The sequence below is a fragment of the Nicotiana attenuata genome, unplaced genomic scaffold (genome assembly GCF_001879085.1).
Source record: "Nicotiana attenuata strain UT unplaced genomic scaffold, NIATTr2, whole genome shotgun sequence".
Taxonomy (NCBI): Eukaryota; Viridiplantae; Streptophyta; class Magnoliopsida; order Solanales; family Solanaceae; genus Nicotiana; species Nicotiana attenuata.
Genome location: NW_017671953.1, coordinates 37,171 through 46,928, shown reverse-complemented (window position 1 = coordinate 46,928; position 9,758 = coordinate 37,171). Strand labels below are relative to the sequence as shown.

The following is a 9,758-nucleotide window of genomic DNA, read 5'->3' as shown; positions in this document are numbered from 1 at the left end:
TGGTTTATTTATCATATGGTTTGACTTCAATTCATGTTTCAAATGCAAGATTTATTATGCCTAATTATTGGAAGAAAAACTCAATGTTCTTGAGACCCCTGTTGCACATATACATATTTAAGGTCTTGATCATAAATGCTCTTATGGTTGATAATCCATGATGATACTTGAAAGTGAAAGGAGTAGGTATGAAATATAAAATACGGCCGACGTGCCAAGAACGAAATTACACTTTTGGCCACTAGTGCCAATGAAATGAAAGGATGTGTGAAAGATTATGAAATTATATTTAATTCCTTTATTTAATAAATGATTTGGGAGTATCGTTAGTCACTAAGGAATGGTAGGTTGAAACAACCTAACCCCGAAACTATGCATGCCGGTATAGGAGTAATTGAGGGGTAAATCCCATACTAATGTGATGAGACTATTCCCCTTAATTGGGATAAGATTGATGTGTTAAAATTATTTCCCTTAATTGGGATGAGAAGATTTCTAGCGGAATCGGCATTGTGGTTAGACGGCTTAGCCAATCGTGCCGAGATCGGACGTCATGCCGCACACATGGTGTTGTTGTGATTGGATGTCTTTGGGTGAGACGACTTAGCCAAACGGGCCAAGATCGGACTCCATGCTAAAAATACAGTGGTATATCGGTGCTAAAGATCTCCCTACTTAAACATATTGACATTCACTTGAAAAGTTATCTTTCTCTTAAACTGATGCTTTATTATTCTTTGAGGCTCTCATTAATGATATGTTTCTTCCTCCTTTTACTGTTACCCGATTCACTGAGAGGGTGTTTAGTCTTACATACTAGTACTATTCCATATGTACTAACGTCCCTTTTGTCAGGGGCGCTGCATCTTTAATAGATGCAGGTGGTTCTACAGCATGCGGCATCGATCAGTGATAGCGGTACACCCTTTACTCAGCGGACTTGGTGAGCCCCACTTTATATTGGGGTCTTGTATCTTTGTTCCTTTACGTTTAGTGTTTTGAGGTATATCTGGGGCCTTGTTTCCGGCACCATCATAGCACTCTTTTGTATCTCTTAGAGGCTCCGTAGACATAGTGTGGGTTGTATCGTGATTTTGAAAAGTTAAACTAGAAATGTTGTATATGTATCACATGTTCCCACTTCTAAACTATGAATATGTAATATATATATTTTTTAAAAATTGTAAATGAAGTAACTAATGGTAATGAAATTGGTGTTGTTCATGTGATCTTCTCATTGTCTAGTTAATGGAATGCATCTTCACTTATCCATGGGTAAGGTCGGGTAGAAGGCATCAAGTAGGCTTGCTTTACTGGGATATCTCGGTTGAGCGCCGGTCGTCCTCCCCAAGGTCGGGGCGTGACAGGGGCAACACGTGTTCGGGCTATTAAATGTGAGAGGATGTGTGTCCTTTCAAATGTCAGAGACTGTCTAGGAACTTTCCCTCCAAGCAAGGAATCATCACCTACTTCCCGGTAACACTAAGTTGCGTCACCAGAAAGTATGAGGACTAGGGTAAAATCGATCGATAACAGGTGATCAAATGGTAAGATGACGCGTGGAGCTTAAGATAGGCAAAGGACGAGTTGGGAAATAATTGGTACCGAATGCGACGTGTGTGACGAGTATCAAATGAATTCCGAAGGGAGCATAGTCAGCGGCAAATGTTCAAAGATTTGTCATCGGACAACATTCAATGAGAAAATATTTGCTAGCGTTAAATAAACAGCCATTATAGAGAATATTTGCATTCAACGCCTGCCGTTACATACTCATCAATGACCCTTTTTATTATCATTTAAAAAGGAGCTTGATCCTAAGATCTTGTTTCCCTAGATAGAACTATAAATAGTGGGGTCAACGGCTATTGTAAGGACATGAAACATTCCGTACGCAAAAGCTATACTTTACTATTTGCTCTCATACTTTACTATTCAAGCTCTCACTTTAACAGTTTCGTCGTTGCTTTAACTTTACTTTCACTTTTGCTCTCGGAAAGGCTGAGTTCGGAATCAGGTTTGTAATCTTCTTTAATTTCAATCAGTAAATCTTAATTTCAGTCTTACTTCTTTATCATTTCGGGGTTAAATCGATTCGCTTGTGTATAAACCACATTACAAATTCAACTGTAGTGTTTTACGGGTAAACAACTAAAACTAATTAATACACATGTCTCTCTCTTTTAATCTACTCAATACACGTGGTTATTATATCTACACCTATAACCCATATTTCTAAAATTGGACACTCTACTTTCCCAATTTCTACTGAATTACTCTAGGTCGTAACAACATGAGGCTTTTACCAAGAGCAAATTCATGTTTTTAAGTAGGTACAGAATATTAACGCACCCCACAACATTGGGAAGAAATTCAAAAATAGCCAGATTTACAAGTGGTCGTTCAAAAATAGCCCAGTTTCAAAAGTAATCGAAATTTAGCCACTTTTCATGTAAAGATAAATCTGAGCGAAAACACTGTTCAAAACTTAGAAAATACGCCAGTATATTATGCTGGAGTTCCAACATAAGTATACTTGAACTCCAGCATATTATACTGGAGTTCCAGGATAAGTATGCTGGAACTCTAGCATAAAATGATGGAGTTCCAGCATAAGTACACTAGAACTCCATCATAATATACTGGAGTTCAAGGAAAGTATACTGATCCAGTATAATATGTTGGAAGTTCATACACAAGTGCTCGAATCTCCAGTATATTATGCTGGAACTTTTCGTGTGTTGGAGTTCCAGCATAATATGCTGGAAGTTCATTCACAGGTGCACCGAACTCCAGTATATTATGCTGGATCGATCTTTGTTGCAGCAAAATAATGGCTATTTTTCATTGACTTGGTAAACGCTGGCTAATTTTGAATGACCAGTCTGAAAACTGGCTAGACCGTGCTATTTTTACACAACATTGTGACAATGGTTCAGAAGTATGGGCCATGTAGTATTTTTGATATCTTTTTGTTTTGGGAAAATCTCACTTTATACCCATTAATTCCAAACTATTTACCATTTAATGCCCAGGCTCAAATTATTTACTACTCCTACTCATGCTGCCCAAACTATTTACCCGGTTATTTCCCAATAATATAAGGGAGTAATAATTGGAATCACGTGCAGCTTGTCCCCCAGCACAACTGCTTCTCCAACTCTTACTCCACTCTGCTCTTTTTTCATTTGAAGCAAAAACGGCAATCCCAATTTCAGCAATCAAAATTCTAATTCAAATCTCTATCATCTCTGTAAAAAGCACACATATGTGACCAAAAACTACTAATCTTCTCTTATTGTCATATTCTGGGTTCATCATCAATGGCAATTCACACTTGTTTCTCACTAATACCTTCTTCTTTCTCTTCACCCAAACTGGTTTTTGGAGATTTATTGTACAAAAATTCAAATCCACCATTGAAGGACCTTGAAGCTTGAAACTCATAACTTGGTTTGTTTGAGTTTTTAATTGTTTTGATCCGATCCTAGATGAGTTTGTTTGGAAAGTTGATTGGAGGTTGTAGCTAAAGTTTTAGTCAATTTGATGAAGATTTTGTAGTAGATTTTAGAAGTTTGGGTTGAAATATAGTTGAACAAGAGAAGAAGACGAATTTGTATTGTATACTCAAATAGTATACAAATATACCATTTTGGTATACAATTCATTCCAACTATATACCTTATTAGTATAGCTATATACTATATTGGTATCATATGCTATTTGAATCATTTTTTGGTTGTATTAGATGCATTTAATTAGTACAATATTTGATTTTATTTTAATAATAGTAATATAGTACAATATCTTGAAATACTTTATTATATTAATATGTGGTACACTATTTTTTTATTTTTCTCTTTATGCATGTGTGTTATGTAATAGTAGTATAGTCATATAGTTGTCGAAAATTAACCAGTAAAACTGTATACCATGTTGGTATAGTTATATGCCATATTGGTATCATATGGTAGTTTGAACATTTTTTTGGTTGTTTTAGCTGCATTTTTAAGTGAATTCTATTCTGAAATTATTTATATGAACATGATTTGCAGTGCTGGGATTTTTTTTGTAAACTGATGGATATAGATTATGTGTATTATGTAATAGTTTTTATAATTACAGGCAATTGTTGGAACGACTCATACAACTATATACCCTTTAGTATATGGAATGAGCAAGTTGCTTTGCGAATATTTAGCTTGCAATGCGAGCATGTAATTTTCTCATACTTTTATTGTATCCTTTAATGTTTTGGTACAGTAGTATAGTCACAGATAGTTGTAGCAATATTCTAGAGCAATCATATACTCTGTTGGTATACATATATACCATATTGGTATCATATGGTACTAGAAGTCTTTTTTGCTACTTATATTTTATTGCATTTTCCAATATTTTATTATCATTTCTATTCTAACTAGTATATATGGAGATTTAGTGGCCGTAGATTATGTTTTCTTGCTCCATCACTGGTTAGTGTTACTGTTAATGGTAGAGTATGTATTGATATTTGTAGGGAAGGAGATCAAGGTTTGTACGGCAATCACATGGCATTAAAAAAGGAACAAGAAATAAAGAGAGAAAAATAAAAATAAAAAAAATAAAGAAGGAGTCGAATTTGAGTGTGAAATAAGTTATGGTAAAAATAACAATAATACGATTTTGGCAAAAATAAATGAATAAAAGAGAAAAAAGAAAAAAAAATAGGAAGAAAATGAGAAAGAAAAAAAGGAGAAAAGAAAGAAAAAAAGGAAAAAGGAAAAGAAGCATAGAAATAAAAAAGAATTGGAGAATAAAGAAAAAATCCCCACAAAAACTACTATGGGTAGGAATGTAATTAGTTTATGGGTAGAAAAATAAATGGGTAGACAAGGGTAAATAGTTTTGTTTTTGTGGGTAACTGTGTCAAAACCCCTATTTATTTTCTGGTACAACTCAAAAAAGAGCAGTGTAAGTAGGGTTTAATTTTCCTGGTCCGTAGAGTATTATATTTTGCCCTAAATTTCTAATCTATTAGGACTCATTTTCTTGAAGAAATGGAAAAAGACTTCTAAAAGAAATAAATGACATCTATAAATCGAGGATCTCTGTTTTTTCACAACAACAATAATAACATTCACAATGTAGTCATTAAAAAATCTTGTTTAGTGGGATATTTTTCTCTCAATAAATTTTTATTTTGTACTAGTTTTTATATGTAGGGGAGAAACTTGCATTTATACCAGAGTTCAAGTAACATATTGCTGCTGTTTCTTGAAGCCATAATTCCAAAAATCAGTATTTACAATGTGTTGCAAAATCCTAGGACAATGATGTATCTGAAAATACATTCCACTGCAAAAAAACATCATGTAGGACATTTCAGAGGTAGAATAAAACTATCTGCGAGATTTTGATCACATAACTGTCATCTATTTCAGTTGCTGCAACAGCTTCTCTAATGTCATGCTCGATATCCAGAGCCCATGATCAACCAAACGATCGTTGCTATGGCCAACCCCAAGAATCCACCGGCAACAACCTGCATCCGCAATGCAGCATAGTTTTCTGTAAAATTTCATTCTTTTGAGGTTTTAAAACAGTTCATCATATCACTCAAGTGAACTCAAAAACATAGGAGTACTCTAATATAACTTCACTCTTTAGAGACTTCAAAAAAAGTTATTCTGTGCAGAGTGGGCAACATTAGGTTTGGTGTACCCTGAGAATGAGAACTGTTAAAAGGTAGCTTGTTTTGATACAAAATGTTGAATTATTGACAATTATGTGTATCAAGAAAAGGTCAAAAACAAGTGTCTTTGGTACTATGAAAGTCTTTTTCCATGGAAAATGTTTTATGTTTTCTTGTAAAAATATTTTAGATTAATAATAACATCAGTAAATTGGGATGTGTTTTGATGAAATTTTTGAGTACTAATGATTAATAATAATGTCTAAGCAAGCAATTTGGAGTTAAAGTTAATACAGTTGTAAGTAAGCGAGGGAAGTTATTTTCCCCTTTTGATAGGAAAATCTTTTCCTACTAGTAATCAAACACCAGAAAGTGACTTTCTCATGTAAAATATTTTCCTCCGGTCATACCAAACGAACCATGATGTCTACTATGAGGAAGATACTGGAAAAAATAGAAACACACACGCGAGTACTACATAAACAGAAAGCTTCTGAACATGGCCAAATCAGGTGAAATTAATTTTAAGAAGCTTTTCTATGGAGCTAGGATTTAAACCCAAGTTATACAATTTTTTTATTATAAAATTGAAGAGAAACCTGAGGAGGAGTGTGACCAAGGAGTTCACGTAGCGGTATGCTATCTGCAAGAGGATGTCCAGCAGGAAGTTCACACATAATTTGGTTCAGAACCTGAAAAAGAACAACCCAAGGATTTCAAATGAATTTCAGAATATGTTTATGAAATCTGTTGCAACTACGAGTATGCTATTCTATACAAATGTTATAGATTCTCAGGAACAACTGCTTGCAAATAAATGCAGATATTCATATAGCTAAAGCAACATGAGCTTCAGACCTCCGCTTGACGTCCAGCCTGCAATCTTACACCTGTGGCATCATACATCACCTGCCACAATAAATTACCACATGAGCGATCTTTTGCTTAACACAGAACACAATATAATACATAATGAGAACAAAGCCTCATTTCCTGATCGTTGCGATGTATCAAACCAATGTATTATCAGAGAGGAATGTGCTACTCATCAAGACAAAGACCGAGAGCCGAGAGGGGTTCAAAGACCAAAGAGTTAGGTTCATGAAGTCATGGAAATAGATCACCGGAGGTAGAGGAAGTACTTTATATAGATGTGTTCATGCATTAAAATAAAAAGGAATGCAAACAGAAAGTCGAAATTCTAAGGGAAAGAGGTCTTCGGGATCTTCAGAAACAATGTTACATTCCCTGTGTAGATAAATAAACAAGGTTTAGTTTCTTCTTAACAAAATTATTGCTTTCAGGAACAAAATTGAATTGAACCATCTTCAGGTTACCCTGGTCATCAATAACCAATGATGAAATGTTTACTTTTGAAATATTATAGAAGGCTGGTTTTAAGGATATCCTGATCCAAGAAACAGGATATCAAATTTTGCCATATTAGGATTAAAAAATTGGATCAATATTATTCCAACCATATCTGGATTTAATGAATCGCCAAACAGGCAGCGAAGGTCTTAGAACATATATTGAGATGCAAAAGTAGAGATGTTCCACCGAAGTATCACTCATTTCTCAACTCTACATATAATAATGTTTATTGTACTCCCTCCTTTTCAATTTTGATGATGTAGTTTGACTTGGCACATCATTTAAGGGAAAAAAAGAAGACTTTTGAAATATGTAGTCCTAAAAGCTTAAGGGGCAAAAACTTTATGGGGCCATAACATTTCTGTGGTTATAAAAGCTTCTCATTAAGAGAAAGAGATGTTGACTATAACTGAACAAGCCAATCCCATCTTAAAAAAAGGCAGCCCGGTGTACTACGCTCCCCCTATGCGCGGGGTCCGGGGAAGGGCCAGACCATAAAGGTCTATTGTACGCAGCCTTACCCTGCATTTTTGCAAGAGGTTATTACCACGGCTCGAACCTGTGACCTCCTGGTCACATGACATCAACTTTACCAGTTACGTCAAGCCAATCCCATCTTACATGCCACTATTTTATACATGACAGAGTATGTGGATCACTTGCAACCTGAGAGTACAGACACGATACGTATAGAAAAAGTAGCAACGCCTTCCAACACTAATACATAACTTGAATTCTATGCATTGCGGCGTGTACAAAGTCACAGGAAAAGTGCATCTTTCTAAAATGCACCGAAATGTGTATGCATTTTACAATGTGACTTCATAATGAGGATGGGAAAGAATTCAGAGAGAGATGATACCACACAAGCTAAAACTAATGCAGTAGCGAAGATCGATCCTCCAAAGCCCTCTTGCAAACCAACAGCCGTGGCTAAAGCAGTCACGGTTGATGTATGAGATGATGGCATCCCACCAGATCCAACGAGTTGCTTCAGATCCCAATGTCTCTCCTTGTACCTGTAAGATACTCGAGATTAATAGATGTAATCCTTTTTCAGAATGTCTGCTTGTGACTACACCATGTAATTCTTTGTCATTATGTGCAGAGAACAGAAAGAATAAAATGTCATACACTATGAAACACCAATTATAAGTAATATGACGTCTCTATCATTCTTTCATTGACCCTCGCCCCCCTATACATACCCGCTCGGCATATTTCTCATCTAATCTGTAACAGAGAAGTGCACCTGAACTTTATAAGCCTGCTTTTACACCATACTACATGTCTGAGCAGGATGGAATTGGACTTGATCAAATAAGAACTGGATTTAAGCAGCACTGCCGCATGATGCCCTAGAGCATGCCAATCCTCATACTAATTAATATCTTAAAAACCGTTGCTTAATGTCCAGAAGCATGTCAATCATAAACTTAACATTTTGGATCAGAATTAATAATGCTTAAGTCTAAAACAACAAAACAAATGGTGTCAGATATATTGCCAAACGAATTGAGAGCCAAAAGATACTTTTCAATCCTAACCCCAAGCTTTCTTGAATAAACAACAACTAGTACGCCTCTATCTTAATCTTGTTGGTGTTGGCTATATAAAGCATCTGTATCCATTTTCATTCAAATATTCAATAACTTTTATAAGGCAACAAACTTTCTTGAATAAAAACAAAACAAATTCTTAGCAAGTTGATACATATACAACAATAAACGCCTCAATCCCAAACAAGTTGACGTCCGATTGCATGAATCTCTATTCAGGTCTCATTTTCCAATATGAATGGGATCAATCAATAGACAAATCAACTATGCCTTCAAGAATGTACATGCATTTCATCAGCTCGGTGCACAAAGCATCCCGCGTTCACGCAGAACCAGTGGAAGGGTCGCACCTCAAGGGTGTGATCTAGATAGCCTACCCTAGTTCAAGAATGTATATGCATTCTGCTATATTCAGGTTCATTTTCAATGATACATACATATATATATGGGATGAATAAGCAAAAGAAAATAAATAGAAAGTGTGGTGAGAGGGGGTACCAAGAAGTGAAGAGCTTGGCGGATTGTGCAAGAGCAAAAGCAAGAAGAGCAGAGACCAAGGGATAATTTGTTAAAAAGGAAGAATTAGAAGCATAATTAGAGACAATTGTGGTGGTAGTAGTAGATGATATGTTGATGGGGACTGAGTTTTGGATCAATGTCACTGCTGAATCCCTCATCTCATCCATTTCTTCTTTCCCCTCCCTATATTTCTCCAAATTATGTATATATATCTCTTTGTGTTCCCAAGATTCAATTTGTGTATATTCACAATGAAATATATATATATATTTTTTTTTTTTTTGGGAAAATTTGGAGGGAGAAAGAAAGTGAAGAAGCAATGACGATTGATCCCCTCAAGTGTGCTCCTTCTTGCTTCTTTGAGGGAATGAAACAATATGGAGAAGTGGGGGTGTCACCTTTATGAATGAATGGTCATCCGAGGTTGCTGTAATCAAGTTTAAGAGAACGTGCCACTTGTTTTCCTCATGCATGCAATGCGAATAGTCTCTCCTCTAAATAAACAAGTGATAGTAATTATTACTCCATTTGAAAAATCAAAAAATATTCGGTTTTTTATTTTATAGCTAAAGAAACAAATCGTGATTTTTCATTCTTTTAATACCTTCCTACAAAATATTCATAAAATTATT

At 35.3% G+C, this 9,758-nt stretch overlaps 1 protein-coding gene across 1 annotated transcript; it reads right to left on the bottom strand.

Moving 5' to 3' along the window:
• Positions 1 to 5,230: 5,230 nt before the first annotated feature.
• On the bottom strand, positions 5,231 to 9,490 carry LOC109211035 (uncharacterized membrane protein YuiD-like). Its single transcript, XM_019374534.1, has 5 exons — positions 9,106 to 9,490; positions 7,911 to 8,067; positions 6,533 to 6,583; positions 6,274 to 6,366; positions 5,231 to 5,524 (listed from the first exon to the last, which is right to left on the bottom strand). The coding sequence occupies exons 1-5, from the start codon at positions 9,291 to 9,293 to the stop codon at positions 5,447 to 5,449; spliced, it is 567 nt and encodes a 188-aa protein (XP_019230079.1). The 5' UTR covers positions 9,294 to 9,490; the 3' UTR covers positions 5,231 to 5,446.
• Between the last annotated feature and the right edge of the window lie 268 nt (positions 9,491 to 9,758).

What these genes read in the sequence shown, in the direction of transcription:
- LOC109211035 (XM_019374534.1), bottom strand. Translation starts at nt 9,293, where the DNA reads ATGGATGAGATGAGGGATTCAGCAGTGACATTGATCCAAAACTCAGTC. An exon ending in CATTAGTTTTAGCTTGTGTG is followed by an intron (nt 6,584 to 7,910) that starts GTATCATCTCTC and finishes TTATTGTGGCAG; the next exon opens with GTGATGTATGATGCCACAGG. An exon ending in AGGCTGGACGTCAAGCGGAG is followed by an intron (nt 6,367 to 6,532) that starts GTCTGAAGCTCA and finishes GTTCTTTTTCAG; the next exon opens with GTTCTGAACCAAATTATGTG.